The following is a 17,185-nucleotide window of genomic DNA, read 5'->3' on the forward strand; positions in this document are numbered from 1 at the left end:
AAAGCCCCGCCCTCGGGCTCGGCTCCGAAGAAATATAAGCCTACAGGTGGCTCGGGCTCGAGCAAACCACATGTTATAGTGCCCACAGTACCTTCGGCACCGAAGACTCAAGACCTCTCGGCACCGAAGCAGGCTTCGATACCGAAACCATTGAGACCGATTGATAAACCGGCATCTAAAGCTATCAAGCTTAGATTCCCTCTCGGCACCGAAATCTCCACCGGCACCGAAACGTTCTTCGGCACCGAAATCTCCATCGGCACGGGGAAGTTCTTCGGCACCGAAACCATCATCGGTACCGAAACAGCTGTCCAAAGTCCCAAAAGACTCTACCGATCATCCAAAGCATAGATCGGAACCGAAAAAGTCGACACCAAAGCCACTTTCGGACAATGAAGAACTTTTTCACCCTGATCCCACGCAAAAAAGGATTTATATCAATCCAAAAACTGGACATGTCACCGCTGTGCCATATAAGAAAAGGAAGCTGGACACAACACCTTCTCCAGCTCCCATAAAGAAGAAGGACTCAGCCACCTCACCCATTCGTCCTTCCTCTCCTATACCACCTCTCACCCCACCCCCCTGCCCCCACCTCCTTCTCCTCTACCATCTCCTTCACATCCACCAGATGACCACCTAGGGTTTGGGCGTCACCATGCATTCAGATACACCTGAAGGAGACTTTCTTCTAGACACATTCGAACAGTCTCAAAAATCAGTTCAAATCTTGCCCATGATTAAGGGAGTCATAAAACACGCCACAGAGGTTTTTAAAAACCCCGTCAGAGCTAGGGTTCTTAACCCTCAAATTGAAAAAAAATATAGACCTGCCCCACAAGATCCCGCTTACATTAAAGCACAGCTCCCTCTAGACTCTTTAGTAGTTTCAAACGCAAGAAAGCGGGCTAACTCCCAAACAACAGGAGACACACCGCCCCCCAGAGAAACAGTCCAATCTATTAGAGGCCTCGGGCAAAAGAGTTGCAGCACAAGCTGCTAACCATTGGCGTATTGCCAACACACAAGCCCTATTAGCCTGATATGATAGGGCTCATTATGATCAGTTAGAAGATCTTTTACAACACCTACCAGATCAGTACAAATCCCAGGCTAATGACCTCATAAAAGAGGGAAAACTCATATCTAACGCATCAATTAAATGTGCACTTGACGCCGCGGACACTGCTTCTAGGGCGGTCAACACGAGCATACTTCTTAGACGCCATGCATGGCTACGTATTTCAGGCTTTAAGCCAGAAGTACAAACAACAATACTTGGCCAACCATTCAATCAAGAGCAACTATTCGGGCCCGCAGTAGATACTGCCCTTGAAAAGATCAAAAAAGATAACGAGACTGCTAAATCAATGGGAGCATTACAGTCTCCACACCCACGAGGCTCCTTTCGACGCTCCTTCTATAGGGGAGCCTCCAAAAATACTGGAACAGACACCTCCTCCACTTTCAAAGCCTCCGTGCAAACATCCCCCAACAGAGGATATTTTAGAGGAGGATATAGGGGTAACAACACCAAGGGCCACGGTCGGGGCAATACCAACACCCGCACCTCTCCAGCCACTAAACAGTGACTTACCTCCACTCCCCCCAGACCATTCCACCCCGGTCGGGGGAAGACTCCAACAGTTCCTACCTGTCTGGAATTCCATTACAACAGACAAGTGGGTAAGACAAATTATCCAGTTTGGTTACTGCCTCGAACTCACAAACACCCCCCCACACATACCACCCAAACACCGTCCAATGTCACCACACCACCTTACACTCCTCAAACAAGAAATTCGGTCCTTGCTTCAAAAACACGCAATAGAACCAGTTCCACTCCAACATCAGGGTACAGGAGTATATTCTCTATACTTCCTAATCCCCAAACAGGACGAGACGTTAAGACCCATACTCGACCTCAGACTCCTAAATCAGTACATACACTCAGATCACTTCCATATGATCACTCTTCAACAAGTGCTCCCACTACTTCAACAAGACTATTTCCTTACCACATTAGACCTCAAGGACGCATACTTTCACATCCCCATGTATCCTGCTTACAAAAAGGACCTAAGATTTGTGGTAGACGGACAGCACTATCAGTTTACGGTCCTCCCATTCGGAGTAACAACTGCACCCAGGGTATTCACCAAATGCCTAGCAGTAGTAGCAGCGCATCTCAGGAGACAACAAATCCATGTCTTCCCATATCTCGACGATTGGCTCATAAAAGCCAATACTTTAGACAAATGCGTTCTCCACACTCACCACACTATTCAAACCTTACACAACTTGGGATTTACCATCAACTATCCCAAATCTCAACTGCAACCCTCCCACATACATCAATATCTGGGAGCCACCATAAATACCTCCAGGGCCATAGCTTATCCCAGCACAGCCAGGATAGCCAACATACAAAACCTCATCTTAAAATTTCAAACTCAACACTCTCTTCCAGCAAGAGTGTTTATGCAACTATTAGGCATGATGGCGTCCTGCACCTCCATTGTGCCTCACGCACGACTTCAAATGCGTTCCTTGCAAGAATGTCTAGCACAACAGTGGAACCAGGCTCACGGACGACTTACCGATCTGGTGTTGGTGGACAGTCGCTCACTTCGCTCACTGAAATGGTGGAACACCATCAACCTGCCCAAAGGGCAACCGTTCTTAGAGCCTCTTCCACAAGTAGTGCTGACAACCGACGCATCTCTCACAGGGTGGGGAGTCCATCTCCTACAACACACCACTCGGGGCAAATGGACCACTCAACAAAAACTGCTCCATATCAATCACCTAGAACTTCTAGCGGTGTTCCTAGCACTGAAATCTTTTCAAGTACATCTAAGGAACAATACTGTCCTCATTCGCACAGACAACATGACGACCATGTATTACATACAAAAACAGTGGGGGGACACATTCTCTCCAACTGTCCCAACTCGCACAGAACATTTAGAGATGGGCAATTCCCCAAAACATCTACCTGCTAGCGGAACACCTTCCAGGGGTTCACAACCAGATTGCCGATCTCCTAAGTCGACAGACCCAACAAATCCACGAATGGGAATTACACCCCAAAGTCCTACTCCCATTCTTCCAAAAATAGGGCCAACCAGACATAGACCTGTTCGCCACACACGAAAACGCAAAATGCCCAACCTTCGCCGCCAGGTTTCCACACCCACAGTCGAAGGGCAATGCAATATGGATGAACTGGTCAGGCAGATTTGCGTACGCTTTTCCGCCTCTCCCACTCATTCCATTTGTGGTACGCAAGCTCAAACAACAGTCTCTAAAACTGATACTAGTAGCTCCCACTTGGGCACGTCAACCCTGGTTCACGACACTTCTGGAACTCTCGCTAGTTCCACATCAAAAACTGCGCCTTTCCCCGGCCTTATTAACCCAGAACCATGGAGAAATCAGACACCCAGATCCACAACAACTGAACTTGGCGATCTGGCTCCTGAAGTCTTAGAGTTCGGTTACCTCAACCTGCCACCAGACTGTATGAATATTATAAAAGAAGCTAGAAGACCTACTACTAGGGCATATTATGCTGCAAAATGGAAAAGATTTGCCATTTACTGCACTAACAATAATATACGTCCACTAGATGCTTCCATCCAAAACATCATTTGCTATTTACTACACTTGCAAAGATGCAATTTAGAGTATACATCCATACGTCTACACCTAGCAGCGTTAGCAGCCTACTTACAAAATCGACAACACTTGTCACTATTTAAAGTACCAGCGATCAAAACCTTCATGGAAGGCCTTAAAAGGATTATTCCTCCCAGATTACCACCTTCTCCAGTGTGGAATCTGAATATTGTTCTAACTAGGCTCATGGGCCCCCCATTTGAACCTATGCATAAATGCGAACTGCAATTCCTTACATGGAAAGTGGCTTTCCTTATTGCAATCACATCCCTGCGAAGGGTAAGTGAGATACAGGCTTTAACTATTCAAGAACCATTCCTACAACTACATCGTAACAAAGTGGTTCTTAGGACAAACCCAAAATTCCTACCAAAAGTCATTTCCCCTTTCCATCTTAACCAATCAGTCGAGCTGCCAGTCTTCTTCCCTAATCCAGACTCAATAGCTGAGAGAGCTCTTCATACCTTAGATGTTAAAAGAGCCTTGCTTTATTACATCGACAGAACCAAACCTTTTCGCAAAACCAAACAACTGTTTGTTGCTTTCTCTCCACCACATAAAGGCAACCCCATTTCAAAATCAGGTATAGCCAGGTGGATAGTTAAATGTATCCAGATATGTTACCAAAAAGCTAAACGCACTCTTACAGTTCCCCCTAGAGCGCACTCCACACGCAAAATAGGGGCTTCCATGGCTTTCTTAGGGAACATTCCCTTAGAAGATATTTGCAAAGCAGCCACATGGTCTACCACACACACCTTCACTAAACATTACTGTGTTGATGTGCAATCCAAACAACAAGCTTCCGTAGGCCAAGCTGTCCTAAAAACTCTATTCCAAACTGCTGCAACAGATACAGGTGACCACCGCTAGGGCAGACACTGCTATATAGTCTATCCTAAGTTTGTGATCTGCACCTCATATGCCTCAAACAGAATATGCTACTTACCAGTATGCATCTGTTCTTGGCATGTAGAGCTGCAGAGCCACACACGCCCACCCACCTCCCCGGGACCTGTAATCTGTTCCAGAATTGTCTTAGTTGGACATTACACATGGACATCCTTTTTCTTTATTCTTATACACTCCATCATTTCCCATCATGGCGAAAAACAATCTGAGGATGGAGTGGATGCCCATGCGCACTGTTGTCCAGAGGAGTAGTCACCTATCTTGTGACCAAAAGGCTTCTTCCGAAGACAACAACAACCTGCAATCATCCGAGCCCAACACCAGATGGCGATCTTATCCTAAGTGTGTGGATCTGCAGCTCTACATGCCAAGAACAGATGCATACTGGTAAGTAGCATATTCCTTTCACATTCCCGTCCTGCCGGCCCACCAGCGTTGCCTGCGGTTCACGGTAGGCCAGGAGCATTTTCAGTTTGCTGTGCTCCCCTTCGGCCTTACCAGCGCCCCTCGGGTGTTCACGAAAGTGATGGCGGTGGTTGCAGCTTATCTGCGCAGTCGGGGTGTCAGTCTTCCCCTACCTCAACGACTGGTTGTTGAAGGCGGACTCGCCCCAGGCAGTTGTCACCCACCTTCAGACTACGGCCGACCTCCTGCATTTGCTGGGGTTCTCCATCAATGTGCCGAAGTCGCACCGGAGTCCCTCTCGGAAGCTCCCCTTCATCAGGGCGGTTCTGGATTCGAAGCTGTTTCGGGTTTATCCTCCGGAGCAGTGAGTCAGGAATATTCAGGCTATGATTCAGACCTTTCAGCCTCTGTCCTGGGTTTCAGTCAGGGTGACCCTCCACTTCCTGGGCCTGATGGCCTCCTGCATCCTACTAGTGCCACATGTCAGATGGCATATGCGGGCTCTGCAGTGGGATCTGATGTTCCAGTGGGCGCAGCATCAGGGCAAGATCTCGGAGGGCACTGCACGACAATTGCAGTGGTGGCTCATGAATCGCGATTGGGTCAATGGCAGATCCCTCTCCCTTCCCTAATCGGAGTACACCTTTGGTGACGGATGCGTCCCTCCTAGGATGTGGAGGCCACTTGGGAGAGGCAGAGATCAGAGTACTCTGGTCTCCGGCGGAGTCCCGGCTCCATAGCAATCTGTTGGAGCTTCGGGCGATCTGACTGGCACTGAAGGCATTCCTTCCCTCTGTCCGGGGAAGTGTGGTGCAGGTGTTCACGGACAACACCAACGCCATGTGGTATTGCAACAAACTGGGCGGGGTGGGGTCCTGGACCCTATGTCGGGAGGGTCTGCGCCTCGGGACATGGCTGGAACATCAAGGCATTACCTTGGTGGTTCAACACCAGGCAGGTTCTCTGAACGCCAGGACAGACGAACTCAGCCGCTGGTGCTTGATGGATCACGAATGGCGTCTGAAATCGGATGTGGTGCAAGGTCTCTTTCAGCAGTGGGGAGACCCTTGGTTAGATCTATTCGCCACCGAAGAGAACGCGCAATGTAATCAGTTCTGCGCATTGGAATTTCCAAGGCGGCACTCGCTCGGCGACGCTTTTCGTCGCAAGTGGAGTTGCGGTCTGTTGTACGCCTTTCTGCCTATACCAATTCTGCCCAGAGTGCTGAAGAAGATCCGGCGCGACCGGGCCCAAGTCATCCTTGTGGCTCTGGATTGGGCACGAATATACTGGTATCCCGAGCTACTCCGCATCGATCCCCCGATCCGTCTGCCTCTTCGGGAGGATCTTCTGTTGCAGCAGCAGGGGACGGTCCTCCACCCGAACCTGTCCAGCCTCCACCTCCATGCGTGGAGATTGAGCGGCGACAGTTGACAGCTTTCGATCTTCCTCCCGAAGTCTGTGATGTCATCTTGGCAGCCAGGCATCCCTCCACTAAAACGGTATACGCCTGTCGGTGGAACAAATTTGTGGCATGGTGCACAGCAAAGGCTGTGGATCCCCTTTCTGCCCCTCTTTCTGAAGTCCTTCTGTTCCTTCTTTGTTTGGCCCAGCAGGGCTCTGCTCTGGGCACTATCAAAGGTTATCCTTCGGCTATCTCCGCTTTTTACAGCTTCCAGATCAGCCTTCTCTTTTTAAGTCCCCGGTTGTTAACCGTTTCCTAAAAGGCATTACTTACACGTTTCCTCCCATGCCGTTCATCATGCCTCAATGGGACTTGAATTTTGTTTTGACCTATCTGATGGGCGCTCCTTTCGAGCCCCTTCATACCTGTCCTTTGCGTCTTCTTACTCTTAAGACGGCTTTCTTGGTCGCTATCACCTCTGCCAGAAGAGTGAGTGAGCTCCAGGCTCTTTCTTCCAAACCTCCTTTCCTTTCTGTTCATCCGGACAAGGTGGTGTTAAGGACCCGTCCTTCTATTATGCCAAAGGTGGTCACGCCCTTCCACATTGGGCAGACCATCACTTTACCTACCTTCTTTCCGCCTCCGCATCCTTCGAGGAAGGAAGAGAGGCTCCACCGTCTGGACCCAAAACGTGCGCTCACATTCTATCTAAAGCGTACACAGCAGTTCCGGGTGGATGACCAGCTCTTTGTTGGCTACATGGGCACCAAAAAAGGTCGGGCTGTGCGCAAACGGACTATCTCTCGGTGGGTTGTTCTGTGCATCAAAGCCTGTTACTCCTTGGCTAAGAAGGAGCCTCCTGTGGGGCTGTGTGCCCTTTCTACAAGGGCGACTGCAGCCATTACTGCCTTGGGAAGTGGCATCGCCTTGCAGGACGTGGGCCTCGCTGCACACGTTTACCAAGTACTACTGCCTTGACAGTCAAGTCCGGAGGAACGGCTTCTTTGGCCATTCCGTGACTTTCTGGTGTAATCTTGTTCGCAGACCCACCACCGGGGTTGGTATTGCTGGGGTATCTATTCTAAGGTAAGGAATCTATCACTAACGTGTCTCTTTCAGATGCACAAGTTACTACTTGTGTAACGACATATCTGTAAGAGACATTAGTTAGTGATAGATTCCTTACCGCCCCACCCATCCTCCTCGTTCTGCAAACTGGTTACTAGGGTTAAGGTCATCCCTCTTAGGGCCCTAGTTTTCTGCACCAATGATCAGTATCTTGCATGGCTCTGCGTTCCTGGCGCGGAAAGTCGTGCACAGAACTGACGTCAGCGCACATGGGTGGCGCCATCTCGGCGCTTACGACGCCAGTGACGGACGCGGAGCCGCATGACGCCACCTACTGACGCTCAGGGGTACTGCTAAGCGAAACTTTCCGGATCCAGTATGACGCCTGGGGATATTCTAAGGTAAGGAATCTATCACTAACTAATGTCTCTTACAGATCTATCGTTACACAAGTAGTAACTTGTGCGTTTGGACTGGGTCTTGTCTTCACTGTTTTGCAGAACATTACCTGCAGATGGGGTGCTTAGCTGAGTGTCAGTTTGGGGGGCAATGTTGTAGGCTTTTGTCGTTAATGTTGGTATGATAGTCCCAAGACCTGGCTGAACCCCACATCCGCCCAGACATTACCACAGCGATCCCAGACGGATATAAAATCACTCACCAGGCTCACACCAACAAGCCAGGTGAAGTCAGAGCAATCATCCACAAAGAGACCATACAATGCACCACTCCCACCCCATGGAACACCTCAACTTCAAGCTACACATTGATGACAAGACAACCATGAGATGCACCCTCGCATACCGCCCCCCCCCCCCAACACGGGCCCGGGCTTTAGCCTCTGCAACACAATCACAGATTTAATTGCTCCCACTGTCTTAGAACAAGGACTACATCTTCCTCGGCGACCTAAATCTCCACATCGGCTAACCCAACAACACTGCACACCTCTTCGAAGGTATGAGCAACATCGAATTGACCCAGATCATCCACAACCCTACGCACCTCAAATACAGCCACGTCACAGAACTCACATAGACCAATTACTCTATTATCCACTTCAGCATCTGCATCCACGCACAGACACTTCCAAGATGACTAGCCCCCTCACCGCAGGTGGGCCAACATTACAGAGACCATCCGGATGGACACCTCCAACCCAGCTACTGCCACCTACCTTGAACAGGGAATTAAGAACTTCAACGCCTAGATCTCCAATTGCGCCCACAGCATCGTTTCCATCAAGAGTGACCACCTGGAACCTCCTTTCCAACCAGGACACCACCTCTACCATGAAATACAACCACTCGGGAACTCCCACAGACCCATGCCCGCACCCCATCTTCAATCTCGGAAAGCAAAGGATCAGCCAGGAACTCACCACCCTGTTCAATACCTCTATCACCACCGCAACATTTCCTGACACATGTAAAGAAGCTGAAGTCAGTCCACTACTCAAAAAACCCTCCACAGACCCCACCGAACTCAAAAACTACCAGCCAATTTCCCTGCTCCCATTCCCTGTGAAGGTACTGGGAAAGATCATCCAGAAGCAACTCATGACACAACTGGAGCAAAACCAGCTATTCAGCGCCCCCCAATCTAACTTCCGCAGCAATCCCAGCACAGAGACAGCCCTTATCGCAGCCACCGACAACATCCGAACCCTCCTCGACAGAGGAGAAACATCAGCTCTGATCCTCCTCGACCTCTTAGCAGCCTTCAACACCATATCTCACCACATGCTGATAGCCTCCACCACATCAGCATCCAAGGGGGCGCGATCAGATGGACCCCCTCGTTCCACACCGGAAGAACCCAGAGGATCCACCTTTCATCTCCAAACCCAAGGATATCGCCCACAGTGTCTTCCAGGGCTCATCCCACAGCCCCATGCTCTTCAACGCATATATGACTGCCCTGGCCAACATCGTCAGATCCCACGGTCTTAACATAATTTCCTATGCAGATGACATGTAACTTATCCTCTCACTCACCGACGACCACACCACCAGCAGGACCAACTTCCACAGATGCATGACAAGTGTTGCTGACTGGATCCTGTCAGCATCCTTAGAGGCAGTGCAAATGAGAAACCTGTGGTTAGAGTCATAGCTATCAGAAAAAAACATTACCAAAGGTAAGTTAACTTTTCTTTAACTGACATTGTGGACTTGTGCTGATTTAGTTGAAACCATATTGAATGGAGACCAATATTACCAGCAGGCATATTGGTTAAACAAATGCACTACAGATTTAGGATACACAGAGTTGAAAGAGTAGATCAAATAATAAGTTAGAATTATTAATTGCATTTCCTTCTACCTGAACAGTTAGTGTTTCTTTTTATAGGATACGCTAGCTTATGCCACTGCCTTGTTGAATGAAAAGGAGCAGTCTGGCAGCAGCAATGGATCAGAGAGCAGCCCTGCTAATGAGAACGGCGAGCGAAGTTTACAGCAGGTATTAATATAAGCCAGTCTCCAGAAATCATGTACAACTGTGGTCATCAAATGTGTTTTGTGATTTATGTTTTTATTTTGTCATTTATGTAATCATTTTAAGTGACGCTACCACTTTATTTACTCTTTTTTGTCACTGTGTGCATTCCAGAAGAGTGGATGTACACCCCTGTGTTCCCTTTTAAAACTAGGGGAAAAAAGTAATCTCTCGATTTTAGGAAGTCTACTTTTTATGTAGTAATGCCAATGTAAGGGTGCACCATGCAAAAAGTACAGACAACACTTATTGGTGTACAGGGCTTAAATTAATAATCCCGAGTGCTCTATTTGTGGTAGTGTGGTCGAGCATCTTAGGCTTATGAGATGGCAGTGTTATGTATTTGTTGTACACACAGTCAATAAATGAGAGACATACTAAAGAAAAAACTGGAGGCCAATTTAGAAAAATAACAGATTTTTATATAATTTTAGACACCAAGATCATTGGAATCAGGAAAGTACTTTTGGAGTTATAGATTTCTGTAGTATTAGCAAATATTCAGTCAAATAACCGTTTTGAAGTATGAGCTTCAAACGCAGTAATGTTATCCTATGAAAGTAACATTCACTGCATAGAAAAACTTCCAAACGGTTTACAGGGTTCTTCTCCTGGACTAAAGGTGTTTAGGGGCCAAGGTCCAAGAAACCAGCAGCAGTTCAGTTTTACTTGCCCTGGTGAGTACAGGTGCAGAGATGCTGGTTGTGATGGTAGCCTCCAGTGCTATGCGGTAAAGTCAATGGAGAAGTCCCTGCAGAACGAAAGGCTGCAAGTGGGGACCATCTGGCAGAACCCAAAAGGGGAATTCGGCTTTTGAGGGTCTCTAGAGCAGGAACACACAGTCGGTTTACGTGGACCCGGGCTGTTTGGCTCGAGTGCAGAGGTGTTCTGTCCAGTGGGTTACTCAAGTCAGAGGCGCTCTCTTGGTTTCGGTGACCTGGAGAGGAAAAGAAGACAAGACTGCAGGGCCACTCTTGATGATTGCCTTGGAGATTCTGAAGTCAGTTTTGGCGTTTGGAGTTCCTAGTTTCACCTAAAACTAAATGGCGAGCCCCTTCTTGGAGTGTCCACTCAGCCTGATAATGCAACGTGCTTACTGACTAGCTAATTATCTCCAGGTCTGGAGGTATCCGGGCTCTCAAATCAAAGGCAGCAAAAACTGAAGTCTCTGGCCTTGTTATGCTAAATCACTAGACATCCTACTGGAGGAGGTGTGATCACCTTTCTCCGGAGTGGGTATTGTTTCTGACCTCTGAGAGCGTCTGCTCTCCCTTGGGTGGTGGGGTCAGAAACTCTTCTATGGTGGCAGGCTTGAAAAGTACAGTCACCCAGCACACTAAATGACTGGAATGTTTCAGGGGGTACCTCTAAGTAGCCCCCTGGGTGCATGCCATAATAGAGCCAACACTGGCATCAGTGTGGATTTATTAAGACGAGGGGTTTGATATCAAATACCATTATTTTCAGTGAAGCCATTATGTAGCTGGGTAACTCCTAGTGACCATTGCCCAGTACATATGCTTAAGATGGCTGCCTGATCACTTGCAATGTCGTGGCAATGGAATTAGACATCACATGGGCTTATCTGCTCATGCAAAAATGTCCTTACGTATAACATAAATGCACCCTGTCTTAGCTCTCCAAGGCCTGCTATAGGGGTGACTTATATGTAGTATATGCATTGTCCATGCACATGGCACACGGAGTGTACCATGTCATGTTTTCAAAATGGTTTGCACCATTTCATGCATCCTGCAATGGTAGGCTGTATGCAGTTTGTGTGGGTCCCCTTGGGTGGCACAGTACATGCTGCAGCCCAAAGGGACCCTCTTTAGTACCTATGCCCCGGGTACCAGAGGTACCATTTACTAGAAACTTACATAGGTGCTAAAGTCCTTGCCAATTGGGTTACAATTAGACATTTACCTGTTTTAAGGGAAAGTTGTGACCGAGAAGCATCAGTACTATGGCAAAAAGTGTGGGGAGGTGACCATGCCAAAAAGGGCTACTTACGTCGATTTGGCCCTGAATAAAACTATACATCGTCCTCAACAGACAGCGGCCTCTCGTTTGTCTATTCTCCTCATCTGGGCTTTTTTTTTAACACTTTATTGGACAAAATGATTTGGTTTGGGAAACCATGAATAATCAATCAATCATGGAATTGTAAGTGCGCTACTCATCCGTGAGTGTCTCAAGGCGCTGAGTTGGGGGTCGGCAGATCTGTTTAGCCGAAGAGCCAGGTCTTGAGGGTCTTCCTAAAGGTGTTTAGGGAGGGGGAGCGTCTGATGTCTGCTGGTAGCTCGTTCTAGGTCTTGGCTGCTGTGTGAGAGAAGGATCTTTCGCCTGCTCTGGTTCTCTGGATGCACGGGGTTTCGGCCAGTGCGAGGGTGGAAGATCGGAGGTTGCATTTGGGCACGTTGAAGTTGATTCTGTCGTTGGGGTATTTGGGTCAGTTGTTGTGTAGGTATTTGTAGGCGTGAGTGAGGGTTTTGAAAGTGACTGTTTTCTCCAAGGGGAGCCAGTGGAGACTTTGTAGGTTTTGACTGATGTGTTCTTGTCGGGGATGCCAAGGACAAGTCTGGCGGTGGTGTTCTGTATTGTCTGGAGTTTGCGGAGCAGGGACTTGTTTATGCCGGCGTAGAGTGCATTGTTTTTATGTTTGCTCATTTGGTTCTTATTTTGCCTAGGTAGCCGTTTTGCCCTTTTGGCGGAGTATAATTTGTTAATTTTCAGCAGGAAGAGTCGTTTGTAGGCTCTGGCAGATGTTCACAACTGGTCGATCTTTGCTCCCACACAGACTTGGCTTACTCTTGTTGTCCCTCATATCTGATAGAGACTTCTAACTGCAGATTCCTTTCCTTTGAATTTCCCAGGAGTTAGGCTGGATCCAGAAACTTTTCCTTGAGCAATATTTGTATTTATTTATTATATTTTTATTTATGTATTTATATAGCGCTCTACTACCAGGGGGCATCTAGGCGCTTATGAAGGAAGTCCACAGAGCATCTGCATGTGTAGGAACCACTGCAAGCCCAGTTTACAAGGTGTAAAGCCATGTTTTCATTCCTTTTCTAAAGGACAAAAGATTGGTGGAGTTTCTTAAATTAAGAGGTAGCTTGTTCCACCATCTAGAGGTGACATTGAAGAAGCTTTTGCCACCCCATCCTTTGAGGCGGGAGGATGGTACCCTCACCAGCTTCAGGGAGGCTGAGCGGAGTGCGCTGACTGCTGTATACCATTGCTAGCGTTTAATTATGTAAGTGGGACCTGAGTTCTGCAGGGCCTTAAAAGCGATACACAATGCCTTAAATCTAATTAGCTTCTCGATCGGTAGCTAGTGCAATGTATTGAGGGCCTGTTTAGCAGATGAATATTTGGACAGACCGAAGAGCAGTCTAGCAGTGGAATTCTGGAGAACCCGTAGTTTTGTTATCACTGATTTGTTTGCTCCAACTAGTATTCCATTACAGTATTCAAGTTTAGACAGCACTAATGCTGCCACCACTGTTTTCTGCAGTCCTGTTGGTATAAAGGGCAATATTTTCTTCAGGATTTATAGGATGTAATAGATGGAAGCAGTGAGTTTGTTTACGTGGTGATAGAAGGAAAGGGTGGTGTCTATAATGACTCAGAGATTTTTTGCCTTAATAACTGGTGTTGGGAGATTCCCCAGCTCTGCTGGCCACCATTCTGAGGACCAGAACGAAGTGACTTTCCCAAAGAGAAGTACCTCAGTTGTATCTGAGTTTAACTTAAGACAGTTATCTGTCATCCATACGCTGACACATCTCATACACTCCTTAAAGTTCTGTGCTGTTTTAGGATTGTCGCTTGAGATTGATACATTAATCTGGGTGTCATCTGCGTATGATACCAGTTCAAACCCGTGGTATTTGATCAGACGTGCCAGAGGAGCAATATATAAATTGAAAAGGGTGGGGCTCAATGATGAGCCCTGTGGCACCCCACAAGGAAGCTTCAAACATTTAGATTTGTAGCCTCCTATTTCGACAAATTGTTCTCGGTTGATCAATGCTAGCGCTAAGATCTGATAGAGACTACTAGCCGCAGATTCCTTCACATTCCCCGCACACTGCAAGGGATCCGCCGACGTCCCAGGAGGGGAAGGAGGAGGAGGAGAAGGCAGCAAGGCCTGCAAAGCCGCCGCATATGTCTTCATCTGGCTTCTGGTCGCCCCCACGCCGGGAAACGGCGGATAAGGGGACGACATGCAGGGTTGCACCACCCGCGGAGAGCCCACGCCCCCGACAGGCCGGAACCCGACCCTCGGGGAAAAACTGCGACCCTTACCAAGAGGTGCGCGGTGCACTTGCGACCTGGGAGAAGATCGAAGTCCGCGTGGGAAGCCGCGGGTCCGAGTACCCTCCTCAGGGGATGGCTGAGATGACGACGCCGACCTGGACACCCGAGCTGACAGAAGTTTCATCCGGCGCTCACGCCTGGACTTCGGCTTCATCTGCTGGCACGCCTCACATTCAGTGGAGTCGTGGTGCTCCCCCAAACACAGAAGGGAAAGGCCCAGAGCACAAACCGGATCCGCGTTGCACGCGGAAAAGGAAAAAACTGACGTAGGCGCGCCGGGGTGGGACTTATGTGACCTCGCTGATGTCACGTGCGCGGACAACGCCTGGGCGGAGTCGCGTGATGCCGTCCCCCCGGCACGCAGAGATGCTGGGCAAAAAGTTTTCCGGATCCAGTCCCACGCCTGAGGATAATTCTACGTGAAGGAATCTGCGGCTAGAATAGTCTCTACCAGATTCATCGTTACCAAAGGTAAGTAAATCGTACTTTTCTACTCCAGCTTCCTGGAGCAATATGCTTTGCATGCGTCGTCTGGTGGCTCCATTCAGCTCTGTGCGACATTGGCGTCGGTTATGACTTCGCAGGCTTCTGTATAGCCGCCACCCAGGCGCACGGACGTCAGTTCATTTCTTTCCACAGCAGTTAAGCATCGATCCAGAGAAGAGCTACCCCTCTGTCGCTTTGACAGGCCTTTCTCATCTTTTGTCAACTTAGTCACCTTTTTCAATTGTGTGCGAGGAGGTCTTCGAGGAAGACAGGGTTTAAACCGTGAGGTGCCTGTAACCGCATGACGTCGGTAACCGACCCCCACCTCGTCTGTCTCTTGTGTCTCAAGCACGACCACAACTCAGGTCTGACTGTCTGGCCATGGCTTTGAAGGCCTTGTGGGGGCAGTTTATGAAGCTCCTTGTGACCCGGCAGTCTGATAGAGACATCTAGCTGCAGATTCCTTAACTTAGAATATCCCCCCAGGCGTCAGACTGGATCCGGAGAATTCTTTCTCTCAGCAGTACCGCTGCGCGCTGGGGGACGGCGCCGCATGTCTCTGCCCTGACGTCGTACATGTCAGTGGAGCCATATAAATTCCTCCTGGCGCGCTGATGTCTGTTTTCTTCTTTTCAGCGTCCCTATGCGGTTCCGGAGTAGCAGTTACCTCTGGCCTGTTCAGGCCTTCTTAACACCTTTTGGCACCCGGGTACAGTGTGTGATGCCTAAGGGCTTCAAAGCATGTGCGACCTGTACGCGGCAGATGTCGGCGATGGATCCACACGCGATCGGTATGTGGTGCTTGGGAGAGCACCACGGTTCCGAGGGGAGCGACGCCTTCCGGCAGCTGAAGCCGAAGTCCCTGCGGGAACGTCGTCTGAAGTTGTTGTCCACCTGGATGTCCCGTTGGGAGTCTTCACGCCGCAGGTCTCCCTCTTGTGCTGGGACGTCACCTGACGCAGGTAAGCACTGGAAGAATTCACGGAGGTAGTCGGGCTCGTGTAAACATGACGTCGGGGACCGCTGCTCCCGTTCTCTGCTGGACACGGGCCCTCAGGAGATGACCCTCCCTACCCTCCCTTTCGTGGGACTGGGGCGACTAGGACCCAGGTGGAGGCCTATTCTCGGGCCTTACTGGACTCAGATCAGGACTTCGCCGGCGGGTTCGCTCTCGGCGCCGGTCGAGTGCCCTGACTCCGGCTCCGGAGTCACTGCGACGTCGGGACACGGCCCGGAGGGGCATCCTATTTACATGTCCAAGTCTGCTGTGCCGTCTCCGCACAGCCCTGTGAGGCTCCCTGCACAGACGCCAGCTGAGGGGCAGCTCTCAACTCCAAGTCGACTCCGTTCCTCTATGTATGTTCCTGTCACGGTGGAGGTCGAGTCGACACCAGACACATGGGACTCCTTCGGGGGCCGCCGACGCCGGTATCATCATCTGCGGATCCTCGGTTTGTGGTAGATGAGGAGGCCAAACTTGAGGAGGCCCCTGTGGGTTCGCCACCCCCAGGGTTGTTTCGCTGCCCCTCTGGGCAGGAACCCATGCCCTGGGTGGGCCTTGGTTGTCCTCGGGCTATGGAACCCCTACAGTTTGGTGTATGGGTTAGCCTCTAGCCGTCACCTACGGATGACTTGTTGTCGCCACCTAGGATGGCCACGGTGGCTAGTGCGGCGTTTGCAAAGGTGGTTCGCATGGCTGCGGACATTTTACAGTTGCAGCCACCCTCGGTCTCTCTGCCCTCTGATCCCTTGTTGGATCTACTCCACCAGGGCACCGTGGTCGTGGAGCCCTTGTTGCCTTTTGGCAAGTCATAATACAACACTCTTCTTGGGACTTGGGCAAGACCCTCTTCGGGGGACCCTGTGGATCGTGCTATTGCACATCGACATCACCCGGCTCCGGATGACTGTGCCTGTTTGTCCCTCCATCCTCGAGCTCAAGGGCTGGTGGTCTAGGCAGCCTCAGTCTTGCCGCCTTCTGCCCCTCCTCCATTACTCCCTCTCAGTGGGAGTCTTGCTGGTTGGAGTCGTGTGGCCGCCATATCTTTGTGTCCACCAGTGCGGGCCTTAGATCCCTGAACACGTCTTGCGTGTTTGCACAGGCTACTTCGGCCCTTTGGGACTCGGTCGAGCGCCTCCTTCCCTCTCTTCCAGAGAATCGGTTGATACGTGATGGCCGGGTCATGGCCCAGTTTTCCATTCGGTCGGCCATAGATACCACTGATTCTGTGGGTCGGGCTATGGCCAGGTCAGTTGTTCTGCGTCGCCATGCCTCGCTGCACAATGGCTGTTTCCCTGCAAATGTTCAGGAGCGTCTTCATGATTTGCCCTTTGATGGGGGTCGCCCTGTTTGATAGACATGTTGACTCAGCGGTTCAGCATCTCATGTCTGGTTTTCCATGA

The 17,185-nt window shown here is 49.7% G+C and overlaps 1 protein-coding gene across 4 annotated transcripts in view; it reads left to right on the plus strand.

Moving 5' to 3' along the window:
* USP24 (ubiquitin specific peptidase 24) overlaps positions 1 to 17,185 on the plus strand; it is a 2,082,369-nt gene that overhangs the window by 2,006,726 nt on the left and 58,458 nt on the right. For all 4 annotated transcript variants that reach the window (XM_085602520.1, XM_085602518.1, XM_085602517.1 and 1 more), the window contains exon 66: positions 9,824 to 9,934. In XM_085602520.1, the coding sequence (XP_085458646.1) occupies positions 9,824 to 9,934 (111 nt within the window). The remainder of the gene's footprint in view (positions 1 to 9,823; positions 9,935 to 17,185) is intronic.

This window comes from Triturus cristatus, chromosome 4_2 (assembly GCF_964204655.1).
Source record: "Triturus cristatus chromosome 4_2, aTriCri1.1, whole genome shotgun sequence".
NCBI lineage: Eukaryota > Metazoa > Chordata > Amphibia > Caudata > Salamandridae > Triturus > Triturus cristatus.